We start from the raw sequence: 20535 nt of genomic DNA, 5'->3' as shown, positions 1-20535 counted from the left end.
TCCGACTTGATGAAAGTCAAGTCTTGGGTACTGTACCGGCGACTCTTGGTGGGGATGGGCTTACAGTCGGGAGTGAGGTTCGCGAAGAGGCGGGGTGGCGCAACTTTGAGTGTCGCCAGGCTGCAGACTGAGTGGGGGCAGGGGTCCACCGAACTTCAGTGTCAGACTCCGGTGGCTGCACTGAAAGTCGAGGCCAAGCAGCAGGGGGGCGCAGAGTTGAGGAAAAATGTACAGTTTAAAACGGGAGTATTTCGCGCCTTGAATTGTGAGGTCAGCGACACAATACCCCGTGATTTGAACCAAATGGGACCCTGAGGCGAGGGCGATAGTTTGGGAGGCAGGATGGGTGCGCAGGGAGCAGCCGTGTCTGGGTGGATAAAGCTCTCCGTGCTCCCGGAGTCGAACAGGCAGGGAGTGTCTTGGCCGTTGATTCGCACCCGCATCATCGAGTTTCGCAGGTGTTTCGGCCGTGATTGATCAAGCGTGATCGCTCCTAGGTGCGGGCCGTCAGAGTCGGACTCACAAAATGGCCGCCCGGAGTCACAAGATGGCCACCACCGTCGGTCGCACGTGTCGGGTTTCGAAGATGGCCGCCGCCAAGATGGCCGCTCCCATGACTCGCACGATGTCGATGACGCGTCAGAAGTGGGCGTGTCTGGCCGCAGTGCAGCCGCGTTGCGGGGTCTGTGAGGCCGGGAGCTTGATTTCTGGGCCCGGTGAGACTTTTGTTTGTGGCCTTTGGGCCCAGCCAGGCAGACTTTCGCGAAGTGCCCTTTCTTCCCGCAGTCGTTGCAGGTCGCGGATCGGGCCGGACAACGCTGACGTGGGTGCTGGCCTTGCCCACAGAAATAACCTGGGGAGCCCCCGGAGTTAGTGGATCGACGCGTGGCACAGGCCTGTAGCGTGGCCGAGTCTGGAGGGGATCGAGAGGGATTCGTAAGGTCCGCGGAGTATGTACGGAGGTTACGGTGGGCCGTTTCGAGAGAAAAACCGAGCGTTACCGTGCCTTGGAGATCCTTCGCCCCGTCTTCTAGGAGCCGCTGCCGGATGTACGATGACCTGATGCCAGACACAAGGGCGTCGCGAATGTGTAAGTCCCTGTGTTCTTCAGCCGTCACTGCTTTGTGGTCGCAGTTCCTCGCGAGCGCGGTGAGTCTTTCCACGAACTCGTCCAGCATTTCCCCGGAACGCTGGCTGCAGGTCGAGAGCAAATGCCTGGCATGTACCTCATTGGTAGTCTTTATGAAGCGTTTCTTCAATATTTCGATCGCCGCCTCATAGGTCGTAGCGGTTTCAATCATGGCCGAGATTCGGTGGCTCACCCGGCCATGTAGGAAGCGCAGCTTGTGAGCGCTGTCGACATCAGACGGTGAGGAGTGCAAATAATCCTCAAAACACCGGAGCCAATGTTTAAAGATTTCAGAGGCTTCAGGCGTCCTGCCTTCCAGGTTGAGTCTCTCTGGTTTCAGACCGCTGTCCATCTTGATGTGCACTGCTTATTAAATTGAGGCACTCTCAATTACGACACGAAAGTTAGGTCAGTAATCAAAGGCTTTAATAAGCAGTGAACAATGGCAGCCTCCATGAGAAGTGTGCTCGCAAAATGGAGTCTCATCTTAAGTACTGTTTCCCAGGGGGCGTAGCCAGAGGCGGAGTCCCCCAGGGTTCCAAGCCTCTTAAAGGGGCAATGTATTCCGATCATCACAAGCCTCTTAAAGGGGCAAGGTATTCCGATCATCACACCACCAAAATATTAGGCATCGAAAAGGCCACCCTCCTATTGATCAGCCCAGTTGTTCCACTGGTCCTTGCGTCAAAACTTGAGTGGAACACTTGCTCCACCCACCCTTTCTGCAACCTTGTCTTGATTTTGAACTCTCAGATGTGTCTCCTGCAAAAAAGCCATGTCCGCCTGCGGACTCTTCGATGGGCAAACACTAGGGATCTTCTAACTAGCCCATGTAAACCCCCCCCCCCCCCCTCACGTCCCATGTAACCGGCCTGATTGGGGGACTCAGCCCCCTCCCCCCTGCTATGATCAACCATATCCCACCCGCAAGGAAAGTCCCACCTCGCATCGGGTCCAGGCCCACCCAAAATGGATGCTGCCACCCCACCCTCAAACCAGTACATTAGCAAGGAAACCTTCATCATCAGCAATCTGATCCTCCCCCACGTAACTCCCTCTCCTCTCCCTGCCCCACCTCTCCAAACACCAAACAAACAACCCACCCCACTTCCACCAACCCCCCATCCCAAACAAAGAAAACCCAACCATCCTAGGCTTGTTACCTTAATAAAGAAAAGAAACAAACACCCCCCCCCCCCCCCCCCCCCCAAAAACGTAACCAGCCATGGCTTTCTTCCCCACTTTGCTCCTGTTAACTAGCATATCTGCCAGCAGGGTGACCCAAACATAGAACAGTACAGCACAGAACAGGCCCTTCGGCCCTCAATGTTGTGCCGAGCCATGATCACCCTACTCAAACCCACGTATCCACCCTATACCCGTAACCCAACAACCCCCCCTTAACCTTACTTTTTGTAGGACACTACGGGCAATTTAGCATGGCCAATCCACCTAACCCGCACAGCTTTGGACTGTGGGAGGAAACCCGAGCACCCAGAGGAAACCCACGCACACAGGGGGAGGACGTGCAGACTCCACACAGACAGTGACCCAGCCGGGAATCGAACCTGGGACCCTGGAGCTGTGAAGCATTTATGCTAACCACCATGCTACCCTGCTGCCCCAAACCTGGGGAGAAATCCAAGTTATACACTCAATAAATCAGCAAACAGCTCCTACCTGAACCCAAGTTTAATATTGAACATTCTACAAACCCACCCCATACCCATTCCCTCACCCCCCAATATTTCCAACAGTTTCCAACAATACTATAATAAACATAAAACCAATAATCCGGATGGAAGACTAAAAAAACAAAGACATGAGAAAGAAAAGAGAAAGAAAAAATCCCCACCACTCAGGTGCAGCCAACAACTTCATTCAGTCTTCCCCAGTCCGTGTTTCTTTACAAAGTAATTTGCCTCCTCCAGCGGATCGATGTAATGGTCCGTGTCTCTGAATGTGACCTGAAGGCGAGCGGGTACACCACTCCGAATCTCACTTTGCTCTTATAAAGAGCCGCCTTGGTCTTGTTGAACCCCATATGCCTTTTTGCCAGTTTGCCCCAACGTCCTGGTAAATTCCCCCATCTACATTCTTAAGTGTCCTTCGCCCACCTCAGGATCTTTTCTTTATCCAAATAGCTGTGGAGTTGAACAATGATCGTCCATGGCAGCTCCCTAGATCTGGGTTTCTGTCGCAATGACTGGTAGGCCCAGTCCACTTAAGGAGGGTTTGCGAAGACCCCCTCCCCCACCAGCTTCCAGAACATCTTCGCCACAGAGTCCTTGGCATTCCCACCTTTTATACTCGCCGGCAGCCCAACGATCTTCAAATATTGACATCTGACCTTCAATGTTTTCTGTCCCTCTGACAACATTACCACTTCTGCCTCCAAGGAGACGATCTAATCACTATGGTATGTGACTGTCTCATGTTATAACCTCCAGATAACCAACGCTGGAGGAGGGACCCAAACTCTCCAACTACACCACTTTTCCACCAGAACAGCACCCGTTAAACGGGCAAAAAGGGTCATCAACAACCGAATCCCCAACCAGGAGCCGCCTTATGTGCAACCACTCACCTCATGGCCGTTTGGAGAGTTGGTGCAGACATGTTGGGCTGAATGGCCTGCTGCACTGTAACATTCCTGTGATGATGTGTTTAGCTACTTATCCATCAGTGATGTGACTCTTTGTCTAGGCTCTTCATCTCATACAGTATGTACAATAAATTATGTGTAACAGTAATAATGCACGGTAACACAGTGGTTAGCACTGTTGTTTCGCAGCACCAGGGTTCCAGGTCCGATTCCTGGCCTGGGTCATTGGCTGTGTGGAATCTGCACGTTCTCCCCGTGTCTACGTGGGTTTCCTCCGGGTGCTCCGGTTTCCTCCCATAAGTCCCGTAAGACATGCTTGTTAGGTACATGGGACATTCTGAATTCTCCCTCTGTGTACACGAACAGGAGCCGGAATGTGGCGACGGGGCTTTTCACCGTAACATCATTGCAGTGTTAATGTTAGCCTACTTTTGACAATAATAAAGATGATTAATTATTATTAGCCTGGATTTTATGCCGGCAATGATGACAAAATTATCAGTATTTACAATCATTAGTCCTCTGAAATTGACAGAAACCTCTGGAATCTATGCAGGCACAGTTAAATGGAAAACTCCAGAAATTGTAGCCAGTGTTTCTATGCTTCTCCATAGGATGCACTGTTGAAGTCCCCAAAGACTGCAATTAATTAGACATTACTGAATAGACAAGAGCTTGTCTTCAAAATAAAAGCAAAATACTGCAGATGCTGGAATCTGAAATTAAAAGTGTGCCCTGGAAAGACTCAGCAGGACTAGCAGCATCTGTAGAGAGGGAAATAGTTCATTGACTGAAGTTGTTGAACTCGATGTTGAATCCAGAAGGATGTGAAGTGCCTAATCGGAAAATGAGGTGCTGTTCCTCCAGCTTCACTGGCACACTGCAGCAGGCCAAGGGCAGCACTTGCTCACGAACTGAGTGAAGATATATAGAGAAATACAGCACAGAACAGGCCCTTCGGCCCACGATGTTGCGCCGAACTTTTGTCCTAGGTTAATCATAGAATTTTGGACAATTTGTCATGGCCAATCCACCCAACCTGCACATCTTTGGACTTTGGACTGTGGGAGGAAACCGGAGTACCCGGATGAAACCCACGCAGTCACGGGGAGGATGTGCAGACTCCACACAGACAGTGACCCAAGTCGAAATTGAACTTGGGACCCTGGAGCTGTGAAGCAATTGTGCTATCCACAATGCTACCGTGCTGCCCTTAAGAAGTTAACCTACACTCCCTTATTCTACCCTAATCCAAGTACCTATCCAATAGCCGTTTGAAGGTCCATAAATTTTCCGACTCAACTACTACCACAGGCAGTGCATTCCATGCCCCCACTACTCTCTGGGTAAAGAACCTACCTCTGACATCCCCTCTATATCTTCCACCATTTATCTTAAATTTATGTCCCCTTGTAATGGTGTGTTCCACCCGGGGAAAAAGTCTCTGACTATCTACTCTATCTATTCCCCTGATCATCTTATAAACCTCTATCAAGTCGCCCCTCATCCTTCTCCGTTCCAATGAGAAAAGGCCCAGCACCCTCAATCTTTCCTCGTATGACCTACTCTCCATTCCAGGCAACATCCTGGTAAATCTCCTCTGCACCTTTTCCAAAGCTTCCACATCCTTCCTAAAATGAGGTGACCAGAACTGCACACAGTACTCCAAATGTGGCCTGACCAAGGTTTTGTACAGCTGCATCATCACCTCACGGCTCTTAAATTCAATCCCTCTGCTAATGAACGCTAGCACACCATAGGCCTTCTTCACAGCTCTATCCACTTGAGTGGCAACTTTCAAAGAACAATGAACATAGACCCCAAGATCTCTCTGCTCCTCCACATTGCCAAGAACCCTACCATTAACCCTGTATTCCGCATTCAGATTTGTCCTTCCAAAATGGACAACCTCACACTTGTCAGGGTTAAACTCCATCTGCCACTTCTCAGCCCAGCTCTGCATTCTATCTATGTCTCTTTGAAGCCGACAACAGCCCTCCTCACTATCCACAACTCCACCAATCTTCGTATCATCTGCAAATTTACTGACCCACCCTTCAACTCCCTCATCCAAGTCGTTAATGAAAATCACAAACAGCAGAGGACCCAGAACTGATCCCTGCGGTACGCCACTGATAACTGGGCTCCAGGCTGAATATTTGCCATCCACCACAACTCTCTGTCTTCTATCGGTTAGCCAGTTTGTTATCCAACTGGCCAAATTTCCCACTATCCCATGCCTCCTTACTTTCTGCATAAGCCTACCATGGGGAACCTTATCAAATGCCTTACTAAAATCCATGTACACTACATCCACTGCTTTACCTTCATCCACATGCTTGGTCACCTCCTCAAAGAATTCAATAAGACTTGTAAGGCAAGACCTACCCCTCACAAATCCGTGCTGACTATCCCTAATCAAGCAATGCCTTTCCAGATGCTCAGAAATCCTATCCCTCAGTACCCTTTCCATTACTTTGCCTACCACCGAAGTAAGACTAACTGGCCTGTAATTCCCAGGGTTATCCCTATTCCCTTTTTTGAACAGGGGCACGACATTCGCCACTCTCCAATCCTCTGGTACCACCCCTGTTGACAGCGAGGACGAAAAGATCATTGCCAACGGCTCTGCAATTTCATTTCTTGCTTCCCATAGAATCCTTGGATATATCCCGTCAGGCCCGGGGGACTTGTCTATCCTCAAGTTTTTCAAAACGCGCAACACATCTTCCTTCCTGACAAGTATCTCCTCAAGCTTATCAGTCTGCTTCACGCTGTCCTCTCCAACAATATGGCCCCTCTCATTTGTAAATACTGAAGAAAAATACTTGTTCAAGACCTCTCCTATCTCTTCAGACTCAATACACAATCTCCCGCTACTGTCCTTAATCGGACCTACTCTCACTCTAGTCATTCTCATATTTCTCACGTATGTGTAAAAGGCCTTGGGGTTTTCCTTGATCCTACCCGCCAAAGATTTTTCATGCCCTCTCTTAGCTCTCCTAATCCCTTTCTTCAGTTCCCTCCTGGCTATCTTGTATCCCTCCAGCGCCCTGTCTGAACCTTGTTTCTTCAGCCTTACATAAGTCTCCTTCTTCCTCTTAACAAGACATTCAACCTCTCTTGTCAACCATGGTTCCCTCACTCGACCATCTCTTCCCTGCCTGACAGGGACATACATATCAAAGACACGCAGTACCTGATCCTTGAACAAGTTCCACATTTCACTTGTGTCCTTCCCTGACAGCCTATGTTCCCAACTTCTGCACTTCAATTCTTGTCTGACAGCATTGTATTTACCCTTCCCCCAATTATAAACCTTGCCCTGTTGCTCGCACCTATCCCTCTCCATTACTAAAGTGAAAGTCACAGAATTGTGGTCACTACCTCCAAAATGCTCCCCCACTAACAAATCTATCACCTGCCCTGGTTCATTACCAAGTACTAAATCCAATATGGCCTCCCCTCTGGTCGGACAATCTACATACTGTGTTAGAAAAGCTTCCTGGACACACTGCACAAACACTACCCCATCCAAACTATTTGATCTAAAGAGTTTCCACTCAATGTTTGGGAAGTTGAAGTCGCCCATGACTACTACCCTGTGACTTCTGCACCTTTCCAGAATCTGTTTCCCAATCTGTTCCTCCACATCTCTGCTGCTATTGGGGGGCCTATAGAACACTCCCAACAAGGTGACTGCTCCTTTCCTATTTCTAACTTCAACCCATATTACCTCAGTAGGCAGATCCCCATCGAACTGCCTTTCTGCAGCTGTTATACTATCTCTAATTAACAATGCCACCCCCCCACCTCTTTTACCATCCTCCCTAATCTTGTTGAAACATCTATAACCAGGGACCTCCAACAACCATTTCTGCCCCTCTTCTATCCAAGTTTCCGTGATGGCCACCACATCGTAGTCCCAAGTACCGATCCATGCATTAAGTTCACCCACCTTATTCCTGATGCTTCTTGCATTAAAGTATACACACTTCAACCCATCTCCTTGCCTGCAAGTACTCTCCTTTGTCATTGTTACCTTCCCCACTGCATCACTACGTGCTTTGGCGTCCTGACTATCGTCTACCTTAGTTGCTGGACTACAGATCCGGTTCCCATTCCCCTGCCAAATTAGTTTAAACCCTCCCGAAGAGTACTAGAAAACCTCCCCCCCAGGATATTGGTGCCCCTCTGGTTCAGATGCAACCCGTCCTGCTTGTACAGGTCCCACCTTCCCCAGAATGCGCTCCAATTATCCAAATACCTGAAGCCCTCCCTCCTACACCATTCGTAGGTGTAGATGTTCTGCAAAGCGGTCATCTGGTCTATATTTGGGCTCCCCGATGTAGAGGAGACCACATAGTGAGCAGCCAAAGTGATTAGTAAATTGAAAGAATTACAAGTTACTTGTTGCTTCAGCAGGCCTTGGACAGTGAGGATGTAAAGGGGCAGGTGTTAGAGCTCCTGCGATTTTCTGGGCTAGTGTTGTGGGAAAGGGAAAGTGGACCAGATCAGGATGTCTCCGAGAGAATGAAAGTTCATCAATCATTTATTTAATTGTAAAATATAATTAAAACCTTACATCATTGTCGGCCTATCAAGTCCACGCCGGCTCTCTAGAGTAATCCAGTTAATCCCATTCTCCTGCACTACTCTCGTATCTGCAAGTTTGCTTTCCTCAAGCGAAATGAATCAGTTCATTTTATTTACTGGTTTGCTTTTCACGAGAATACTTCAAAGTAGAGCATCACAATGGCACAGTGGTTAGCACTGCTGCCTCACAGCACCAAAGCCCTAGGTTCAATCCCGGCTCTAGGCCACTGTCCGTGTAGAATTTGCAAACTCTCCCCGTGTTTGCGTGGGTTTCGCCCCCATAACCCTGAGATGTGCAGGGTAGGCGTATTGGCCACGCTAAATTGCCCCTTAAATGGGAAAAATTAATTGGGTACTCTAAATTTAAAACAAAACAAAAAAAAAACTTCTAAGTATTGGCTTCTCACAATCCTCAATGGAATCTTTGTTACTGGACACTTGGAAAATCAATCCTTTTGGCAAAGGATTTGAATTAGGGCAATCCACGTCTCAGTAATTGCTGGTTCTTTGTGGGCAAGTTTGAGGTCAGAACTGTTGCCACACATCTCAGCAAATTAAAGCACTGAGCTGTGAGATGGTCTGATCATGCATTAGGTCTGATCACCCATGTTGCTGAGGAGCCCATGTTGATAGGGCAGCATGGTAGCATTGTGGATAGCACAATTGCTTCACATCTCCAGGGTCCCAGGTTTGATTCCGGCTTGGGTCACTGTCTGTGTGGTGTCTGCACATCCTCCCCGTGTGTGTGTGGGTTTCTTCCGGGTGCTCCGGTTTCCTCCCACAGTCCAAAGATGTGCAGGTTAGGTGGATTGGCCATGATAAATTGCCCTTAGTGTCCAAAATTGCCCTTTGTGTTGGGTGGGGTTACTGGGTTATGGGGACAGGGTGGTGTTGACCTCAGGTAGGGTGCTCTTTCCAAGAGCTGGTGCAGACGTGATGGGCCGAGTGGCCTCCTTTTGCACTGTAAATTCTTTGAAAATCTATGATTTGTGTCTCCAACTCTGATTTGCATTCACTGGCACAGTTCTGCAGGAAATCCTGAGTGAGGAGCTCAGCTTCTCATGGCAGTGATCTGGCAACAGAATTTAGGTTTGGAGGAAATAGAGAATGAGCGAAAGGAGTAGCATGCATTCCAAGTTAATAGATAAAGATTTTTGGAATGCTAGAAATGTTGTGTACGTCACAGACCCATCATTCAATTTGTGTCTTCTACCTATAAATGATTCTTTAGCAAAATGTAAATGTTCTATTCATCTATTCTGATCTTTATCTTGGCCTAACTCAGTGTTAATATTTTCAGTTAAAACTGTTGAATCTATTTTAACAATATTTTATTATTACGTGTCAAGTAAAATGAGAAGTGGCAGTTCCGAGGTCTGCAGAGCAGTAATTTCTGCTGTCGGGTTAAATCGAATAGTTTGCAACTGAACCGATGGTGAGATCTGATGAAACCTAAGCTGATTGGCTCTGGTGTCTCCACTGACTAGTTCACTACAAGTCCATTGGAGGTAATGTTTTGGAATACCGAAATATATTCTTCAGCTTTTCCAGCAGTAACTATTTAAAAAAGAAACAGCGTTTAGCTAATTAGTGGATAACTTTGTGCCATCACATAACTTCAATAATTTTAATGCATTAATGAGCAGGACTCAGATTTTGGAATGAATAGTTTCTTAGACGTTTTGCCTGTGTATCCTGTTTATTTTCCCAAATAGAATTTCTTCCACTTGTGCTCATCGGTTGCTTGTTGGGGAAAATACAAAAAATGGTCACTGAAAATCTATTCCCTCTTTTGAAAAAGAGTTCCTGGTGTCCTGCGGAGTTGCATTCGGGAACTCCATTGGGGTGTTGCGATGCCTGCCCAGTGACCTCATTGGCTGAAGGCTAGAGAAACTTCTTAGGGTGTGAAGACGGGGCAAAAAGATGCATCAAGCTCCCCACTGCGGTCGCCACCTAGCAGTGTTGGTCTCAGTGCCATACATTCCCGGCGACATCTCCTGCAGCCGCAGCCTCTGGGTCAGCTCCAATCAGCTATGGACCTGCTTGAGTGTTGATGATATCAACCTCTGAATGTCCCAGCCCCTCCTAATATCTCCATCAGCTCCGGGAAACACTGTTCCAGAGTCTCAACATCAGGATGGGACCCAGCTGGGTCTTGGGATCCAGCAGACCTTCAACTACTGTTTCACCTGGGAATTCCTGCCTCCATCTGATGTGCATCAGCGACTCTGTGGTGCCCACCAGATTGTGCCCCAGAAGCCTGTTCACTAACGTTCTCACCGAGGTGCGATGATCTGTGCTGGTGAAGGGTGGGGATGACACCTGTGATGCCTCAAATCATGATATCCTCAGAGTTCTCCTAGGCGACAGGGGAGGGGTCCACCTAGGATGGGCCGGCACCGTCGGCTGGAGGACCTGCAGGTGAATGGACATGTGGTCAGTGGGAGGGATGGGTCAGACAATAACAACTTATGCCTGACAGGTCCTCCGGGTGCGGCCTGGTGGATCCTCACCTCTGCGGCATCCAACCTCCGCATTGTGACCGCTCTGTCCTCGGTCACCTGTCACCTCCAGGGCCCATTCCTCGAAGGTGGCGAGGACTCGTTTGTCCAGCACCGTTCCTCCAGTCTGGACCCTCTCCTGGTGATTGTGGGATAGTTTCTCTCATGGAGACACAGAGAGGGCATCATTAGCCGCATGCGTGGTTCACAGTGGTGGGTGTGAAGGAAGGGCTGGGGGCCGCATGGAGGGTTGGTGTTGGTGTCAACTCACCTATGCTGCCACCATGGTGTAGGTCATTGACCTTCTTGTGACACTGGACACCAGTCCTCCTGGTCACACCTTGAGCTCACGGCTGCTGCTACCTCATCCCAGTGCTGGCTGCTCTGCGGTGCACCCTCCGGGGAACGGAACCAGGATCAGGTATATTTTGGGAGAGGAGATTAGGCCCAGGCTGGTGGGCAGAGGGGACTGTTGGTGGAGAGGCTCAGGGTATGCCCAATGTTGGACATCAACATTGAGGCTACAGATAGAGGCATCACAACTTATTCCAGTCTGAGGACCGAAAATGCTTCTTTTTCGGATTCCACCCTTGCCCCTGAACTCCTCCCGCCAACCTGAAAATTGAGTCTGGGTGGTCAATAATTGGCTACTTAAGGGTTTCAATTGGAGAAACAGTGAGCATAGGCCTCAACTGTTCAAGTGTGTAAAATTACAGAGAGGGTGGATGAGCAGGAACTCAGTGGGAAGGCTACTGGAGAATTATTAGTCACCCCCAGCCTCTGAATCTGCAGGCAGGGGGATGTGAAATTCTGTTTATGGTTTACATCACAATACATACACCACATCAAATTACACTATTACACACATTCAACATTTAGATTTTGCAGTGTCCGATGTGAAAAACAGTCATTTGGTAATACAGAACGTGAATATTGCTGAAAAGGGTGGCATGTTTCTGAAGTTTTTCCATCTTGCATTCACCAGGATAAGCACAAGAATACCAACTTTCAAACTATCACAATTTATACTACAGGACAAAAGGATGCTGGTTGGTTGGCCGAAGTGTTGCCATGGAGAAAGCACTGGGGACCCATAGGCTCACCATGATCCTGGGTAATTCAGAAAAGGTGCACAGCTTGAACATATTGCTTTTGTTTGCCATTATGGCAAATCTCCTCTTCACCCTCTCACACTCACATCTTTCCTAAAGTGTGTGAGCAAAGTTGTACACAGTACTCCTGTTGTGGTCTAACCAGAGTTTTATAAAGATTCAGCGTAACCTCCCATCTTTTGTACACAATATCTCTTATTTTAAAAAGCACGACCCTACTTGCATTGATGGTAATTACTCTCACTACGCACTGCCACCTTCAATGATCTATGTGCATGCCCCCCCACCCCAGGTCTATTTGTCTCTGCACACGTTTTAGAACTGCCATTAAGTCCACATTGACTCTTTCTCTTTTGCCAAATGCAAGATCCCATACTTTTTTCTCAAATTCCATCTACCACTTGTCTGCCTATTCTGCGAGTCTATGTTGGTGGTGATTGGTATCATCCTCACTTTTCCACACCTCCAAGTCTGGTATCATTGGCAAATTTTTAATTTCGTCCAATACATAGAACATAGAATAGTACAGCACAGAACAGGCCCTTCGGCCCTCGATGTTGTGCCGAGCAATGATCACCCTACTCAAACCCACGTATCCACCCTATACCAGTAACCCAACAACCCCACGTATCCACCCTATACCCAACAACCCCACGTATCCACCCTATACCCGTAACCCAACAACCCCACGTATCCACCCTATACCCGTAACCCAACACCCCCCCCATACCCGTAACCCAACACCCCCCTTATACCCGTAACCCAACACCCCCCCTATACCCGTAACCCAACACCCCCCTATACCCGTAAACCAACACCCCCCCATACCCGTAAACCAACACCCCCCCATACCCGTAACCCAACACCCCCCCTATACCCGTAACCCAACACCCCCCCTATACCGTAACCCAACACCCCCCCTATACCCGTAACCCAACACCCCCCCATACCCGTAACCCAACACCCCCCCATACCCGTAACCCAACACCCCCCCATACCCGTAACCCAACACCCCCCATACCCGTAACCCAACACCCCCCCTATACCCGTAACCCAACACCCCCCCCTATACCCGTAACCCAACACCCCCCCTATACCCGTAACCCAACACCCCCCCTATACCCGTAACCCAACAACCTCCCCATACCCGTAACCCAACAACCCCCCCTATACCCGTAACCCAACAACCCCCCCTATACCCGTAACCCAACAACCCCCCCCATACCCGTAACCCAACAACCCCCCCATACCCGTAACCCAACAACCCCCCATACCCGTAACCCAACAACCCCCCCATACCCGTAACCCAACAACCCCCCCATACCCGTAACCCAACAACCCCCCCATACCTGTAACCCAACAACCTCCCCATACCTGTAACCCAATAACCCCCCCTATACTCGTAACCCAACAACCCCCCCATACCCGTAACCCAACAACCCCCCCATACCCGTAACCCAACAACCCCCCCTATACCCGTAACCCAACAACCCCCCCATACCCGTAACCCAACAACCCCCCCCATACCTGTAACCCAACAACCTCCCCATACCTGTAACCCAATAACCCCCCCTATACTCGTAACCCAACAACCCCCCCATACCCGTAACCCAACAACCCCCCCTATACCCGTAACCCAACAACCCCCCCTATACCCGTAACCCAACAACCCCCCCCCCATACCTGTAACCCAACAACCCCCCCCCCTATACCCATAACCCAACAACCCCCCTATACCAGTAACCCAACAACCACCCCCCCCCCCCATACCCGTAACCCAACAACCCTCCCCCCCCCCACCCTATACCCGTAACCCGGGTATACGGGTGGGGGGGGGGGGGGAGCTGTGAAGCATTTATGCTAACCACCATGCTACCATGCCAGTGGTCCTGGTATCGACCCTTGGAATACCATCTTCTACCATCCCCAGAGTCTAAAAACAATTATTTACGATGCCTCACTTTCCTGCTTTTATTCAAGCTGACACAAACCCTACTTTTCCACAAGCCTCAATTTTATGAAAGGCTTTCTTAGAATCCATATAACATCTGTTGCATTTCTTTCATCAACTTTTTCGGTTACCTCATCAAAATATTCAATGCGATTATTGAAAACTGAGACATATTGCTGAAGCAGGACAAAGTGCCAAATTTCAAATGATCTCATGGAGAAAAGGGTGCTGATCAACTCTCATTGGCTGAGATGTTGACACGTGTTATCAAAGCTCATCGTGAAGTCCAAGTCCCGAAGGTCTTCAGAGTATTCGCGCATGTAGATTGGCTGCATGTGCGCAGGGCTGCAGCTTTGTTATTTGGCTGAGGATCAATCAGCTGTGCTTGTGCAAAGGAAAACCATTGCAAAAACCTGGGTCAGGTGACTGGGTGGGTGGTGGTGAGGGGAGCACTACAGCTAGCAAGTGTCTCAGGCAGAGAATATGGGAGGGAGACAGAGAGGTCCCAAACATTGGGGGGGGGGGGGGGGGGGGGGAAGAAGGGGACATGGAGAGGTCCAAAAAGGAAGTCTCAGATTGGAAACAAGGGTACCTGGATTGAAATGTCGATTAAAGAGCAATGAAACATGCTCAAAGTTAAATGAAGCGGGCCTTTGAGGCAAAGGAACATGGCCGAAGATCTGAAGTTGTACCTGTCATTTGGGTTTTGAGTAAATACTCAGGAATCCTGGAGAACAGAACCTCGGGAGATGAAATTGAAAGACATTGTTGATGTTATTGGGGCAGCAGGGTAGCATGGTGGTTAGCATAAATGCTTCACAGCTCCAGGGTCCCAGGTTCGATTCCCGGCTGGGTCACTGTCTGTGTGGAGTCTGCACGTCCTCCCCTGTGTGCATGGGTTTCCTCCGAGTGCTCCGGTTTCCTCCCACAGTCCAAAGATGTGTGGGTTAGGTGGATTGGCCATGCTAAATTGCCCGTAGTGTCCTAATAAAAGTAAGGGGGGGGGGGGGGTGGATACGTGGGTTTGAGTAGGGTGATCATGGCTCGGCACAACATTGAGGGCCGAAGGGCCTGTTCTATGTTATCTCACTCTGGTGGCTCAAGAGAAACCCCGATGATTCAGGGAGACATCCAAAAGCTGGTGCTACAGGTTTTTGGGGCAGAAGTGTTCTGCTTGGTGCGGTCAGAGCTAAAATTGTGCTTGAGTTGGTAATTGGTGCATGGCTTGCACTGGGCAGTAGTGGAAAGCCCATTAGCGGATTTCTCAACTAACAAGTAGAAGAAAGGAGTAAATTAGACTGCTCTATTTCAGAAATGAATTTGTGTGTAGAAGAAAGGAGTAAATTAGACTGCTCTATTTCAGAAATGAATTTGTGTGGAGAAGGGAGTGTATTGAAATTCTCGTATGTGGTTACAAATTCGAAGATCACAGGTATATCATCAATGCATCTAAAATATGTTTGGGTGGATTAGGTAGGGCTCATTTCACCAAGAAAGCATTTCTTGTGGAAACTGATGAAAATGTTAATGTTAGATCTAGAAGGGAACAAACCGATTGACATGGATTGAAACATTAACTCAATTTTTCTCTCCACAGATGCTGCCAGACCTGGAGTTTCCCAGCATTTTTTGTTTTTAAGATTTCAAGCATCCAGTATTTTGCTTTCATATTATGGTAGACAAGACCTTGGTATCAGGTCACATATGGTCTTTGAAAGTTCAAGTAATGTCTCACCTTGTAAGTGGAAAACCCAGTAAGAACTGGCTGTAATAATTCACTCAACCATTTGGCCAATTCATGCTGCACAGAACTGGTCATTCAATATAGTGTAGTAGGGCATAGTTTGTGTGTCACTGGCAGCTTATTAAAACATGAACAGAATGAAGCGTGAGGATGTACTCTGCCATCTACGCTGCAAGGTAGCTTGCTATTCTTACACAAACATTTTTGTTGTTTGCTTTGGAGCAAAGCCATGTGATTATGCTTAAAGGCAGGTCAATACATACAAAGTTTGAATCATTAAGATGTGCATTTTCTCATCAAAATCACACTTGTTTAGAATGATTATTGTTATCCCTTTGTCATTCTTGTAAATAGGTATATCTGGGTTGTCCCTATGAATTTGCAACAACATAACATATTGCATATGAAAATCAGACAAGTCATTAAGCATTCCATAATTTGCATGCACTAGGATTTCTAGGCACACTTTCAAGGACTCGAGTGTCTTAAGTAGATGCTGATTTGTGGCATTTTAGTTGAGAAGAGTTCAAATTTGGCAAAAAATCTCTTCCCTTTTGATGTGGGACATAGGAACAAAGTTGAAGCCACGTGCCAGGACAAACTTCTTGTTTTTAAAGAGAGTACATGATTAGACAAATTCATTACATTTTTGCTGGTGTCTTTTGTGCTGCTGAAACATTTCTGCTTAAATGAGTTTACAGTGCGGGCATGCTTATCTTACTTTTGATGCAGAACAACACAAATGGATCAAATAAAAAAAATGAAAGAAGGCTGCATATCAGACCAAGTGCCGTGAAGGGCATGCCCCTGCAACAAATATGCTCCATCTCATCCCGTACGATTGCTCTATTATTCACCTTAACATGGCCAATGCACTTGCAAATTAACTGGCACTACTTTGGGTCTAATACACTCAGAAGTTCAATCAAAAAGCCTTCTGACCATAAAAGGGCATAGACCTTTTCAAAATTACCTTATAAAGGCAAAGTATCTCAAAAATGAAGCAAGCCATTTCACTCTGCAACTAAGTGGTATTTTCCACTAACAGGATGCTGCTGTCAGTCCAAAAAGGCATTGTGAATGGATGTCAGTGCCAAGTGCATTGGTCAGTGCACCCCAATGAATGGCTGATCAAATAGCACATTCCCATGTTCATAACATGCAGAGTACATACTGCATTTAACCAGCTCCATGCTTGTGAAACAGCTGTTTGATTAATGCAGGTGTGCCAATCGCTAGCTAACCTACTTAATAAGTCATACTCACACCAATGCTCTGCACCACCCATCTGCAAACAAAAGGAATATGTTCAAGAAGCCATGCATCTTTCTTGAAATACCCAGGAGCTTGTAGAGGTTATAGTTCGCTGTTGCCTTCTCAATCAGTCAACTTATCAACCCGTTCACCTGTAGTATTAATTGAGATTGTTTGAAATGACATTTTTTCTTTGGTCCTCATGAGTTAAATATAAAAAGCTTTAGTAACATGTCTCTTTTCAGCAATACTTGGAAACATATTAGGGAGGGACAAAATCTTTAAAAGTCTATCTTAATCAATATCAGAGACAAATACATTCTATACAAAATGCTGGAATAACATTTAAAAAGCTTTTTTTTACAAAAATGTATTTAATGAACATACATTGTAAAAGCACTTACTAGAATTATGCAATACTGGTAGTTGTTTTCAATGTGCTTTCATTAGCAAAAAACTCCCAGTATTTTTACAATTTAAATACATCACTGTACAGTCACAATTTTGTTATAGTTTCAAGCATATGAAGTGCCTCAGGGTTGAGTCTAAATACATCATGTCCCATTAGGTAGTGTACAACACCAGAGCCAACCAGAAGTCAACATATATATTATATATAATTTACTGTTCAAAGAGCAGTAGGAGGGAAGTAACAATGAGAAAACAGGTACTCATCCACTAGGGATGTTTTCTTTGTAGCAGAAAGAACAAAAAAAAATATCAATTTAATGCATCTGCTGTCAACAGTATGTGTTTATATTTTATAACAAGCAGGGGCAAGTTGGACATGTCATCAAATGCCTGACTTTATTCTAAGATGGTGTTGTCCAATTAGCATTTTTGATTGGTCATTGGGCATGTGATCTCAATCATGTAGTGTTTGCATGTATATTCCAAAACAGTTAGGAAAGTGAGAAACCACCAATTTTTCAAATCCTCAAGAACTTAGACTTCCTGGTTAAAGAGTAATACTCAAACTGTGAATGAGGATTAGTGTATGAGATGCATTTTCTGTTTTAGTCAAATGAATTTTCAGTAATGTTGACATAGCAAATTGAAGGCTAGTCAGTGACTATTCAATGGATCACCATGTTGAGCATTCTAGGTAGCAACATTTCAGAAAACTCTTACCAACTGTGGCTGGAAGATTTGCGTGAACAATCCACATCTACCACAATTTCAAATATCTGGAAAAGTTGGCGCAAGAATTTGAGTGTGATGTTTTAAGATTTTTTTTTAAAGAAAGTGAACCTTCTCAGCAGAAGTGGATGATCTAGAAAGGGACTATGCAGAAATGTTCAGCCCCTCCTCAGCACAAGTAGGATGAGGTAGATAATTAATTTTAACTACAAAAGTGCTACTCTGAAATGGAGTCGACAGCCTAAGGGGATTGTTTCATATGCCAGATTGACATCTCATTTCACATCTGCAAACCTGGATACCCATGGATAGATAGAATGATTTGCATGTAGATTAGTTTAAAATGTAGCGTCGTTTAAGAAATCACCTATAATGGAAGTAAAAATGCGAATTTCTGGATGAAAGAACAAAAAAACATTCAACAATGTCAAATGCTGAGAGGATCCACCAGGAAGCAATTTTCCAACATTTCTCACAGATGCAAGTTAAGTTGGCAATTTATGTTAAAATCTACTGTGAGTCCTCCAATGCTTTTTGGTGAAATTTTCATTCATTTCCATACACTGGAGCAAATTGGTGTAAATATGGGATGGAGGCGTCCAGAACCAGGGGCCACAGTCTAAGGACACAGGGTAGACCATTTAGGACAGAGATGAGGAGAAATTTCTTCACCCAGAGAGAGTGGTCGGCCTGCGAAGTTGTTACCACAGGATAGTTGAGGCTAAAACATTGTATGGCTTCAAGAAGCAGTTACATATAGTGCAATGGGGATCAAATTGTATTGGGGGAGGGGGCGCAAGGCGGGATTAGGCCATGGAGTTGGATGATTAGCCATGATCATAATGAATGGCGGAGCAGGCTCGAAGGGTCAAATGGCCTCTTCCTACTCTCAGTTTCTATGTGATCCTAAGGAAAGCAACAAACATGCACCACATTCCTGCAAGAATGAACATTTGAAACCAAACACGAGGCACTGTTTTGAAAAGTTGTTCTATTTACCATGCAAATCAATGATGCCGTAAAGATGAGAAAGATAGTCAATCCAAAGACTTTTAAAATACCAAGACCAGCAGACGTAATTTGCAAAGTTCTGTTGTGCCTAATCTTTGATGACAATAATTATAGCTTGGTTAGAGAGCTGGTGTAAATTCTGGAAATGCGTGCAAACTACACTTGAACATGGGGTGGAACCAAGTTAATGCACAGAGGTTTCACAGAATCAGCACTAAAAGATCAAGGAGATTCCCATTAAAAACTAGGTGCAAGTCACACCCAAGTTTTCCTTGATCTTTTGTGCCATGCACAGTGGTCAGGAAATTCCAGGTCAATTATTGGCAAACATTCAATGCAGTTTTCAAACATGCAGCTGCTAGGACCAGTAGATTACTTCAGGTAGCTGATAAACACATTAAAACGGTTGGTTAAAATTCAGTTTTCTTCAAGCTACAGTGGAATTAGCAGCAAGTGGCAGGGAATGTTTTATTTTCACATTATCACATATTCTGGGAGCAATTTCTAAATGTGTAGTTTTCCCTTATTTGAAATCTCTATTTTTGGCAATGGCTAAGACCTGAAAACAGTCTGTACGAGTATATTTGAAGTTAGGGGTAGACTGGATGAAATGTCAATGTACCTAATGTCTTGGGCATGTAACTGTAATTTCTCCTGAGAAGACACTGCAGAGAGCAATGTACACTGCACAAAGTGATCTAAATTTTCAAAAGCAAACGGTAAAATCTGTCTTATTCTGGCTAGATTAGCCGCACTTAAACAACCAAAAGAAAAACAAAAGGCCTGCCGCCAGGAATTTTTTAAAAAATCATGAGACTGCCATATTCTTCCTCGTAACTCTTTCACCAAAGACACTGGGCTTGCTGCAAGCTTTGAAACCAAGTCGACTTCAAAAATACATACAAATAACTTAAAGACAAAGAAAGCATCATAAGACCATCAGAGTAAGTAGGAATAGCAAACATTCACAAGGTCCTTTTATTTTGTAGTTTCTTCCCATGTTATGTCCCACAGGCTACTCAGTGCTATGTACTACTGTACAATGTCTGGTCACACCATTGGATACTGGTATTTTTGCTTTGGGAGTAACCCTTGTGCATTCAATTTCAGATACACTAGCTGAAACAATAACATTCCAGCAATCCTGAAAATTGATCACGAAGAAACACCAAACTGTCCCATTATTTTGAAAGGGAAAAATCCAAAGCATCTTTCCAGTGTACAAGTGCCCGTCTTTACACTGAATCCCTTTTGAGTTGCAAGAGCCTATAGCGATCAAGCTGCTTTCTTCGTACAGTTGCCAGGGAGCTCCTGGAGATTAGCTTTTGACCTGCAGAAACCAGATTTAAGCACATCATTAGGATCACCGAGTGATCTTCACATGTAGGTTCAACAAAGACCCAACGGTAGAAGAGGCAGTTTAGCTTACATATTGTTATTTTAACCAATAAATATAAAATAGCCCTTACTTTCCAATTTCCTCGTTTATAAA

The 20535-nt window shown here is 46.2% G+C and overlaps 1 protein-coding gene across 1 annotated transcript in view; it reads right to left on the bottom strand.

Moving 5' to 3' along the window:
• Nucleotides 1-17246: 17246 nt before the first annotated feature.
• The window catches only part of hmgcra (3-hydroxy-3-methylglutaryl-CoA reductase a), a 52742-nt gene continuing 49453 nt past the window's right edge, over nt 17247-20535 (bottom strand). Inside the window, exon 20 of the mRNA XM_038805491.1 lies at nt 17247-20373. Within this exon, the coding sequence (XP_038661419.1) occupies nt 20319-20373 (55 nt within the window). The 3' untranslated portion in view covers nt 17247-20318. The remainder of the gene's footprint in view (nt 20374-20535) is intronic.

Source organism: Scyliorhinus canicula, chromosome 8 (assembly GCF_902713615.1).
Source record: "Scyliorhinus canicula chromosome 8, sScyCan1.1, whole genome shotgun sequence".
NCBI lineage: Eukaryota > Metazoa > Chordata > Chondrichthyes > Carcharhiniformes > Scyliorhinidae > Scyliorhinus > Scyliorhinus canicula.
Note: the sequence above shows the minus strand (reverse complement) of the source record. Positions and strands in the feature narration are given on the sequence as shown.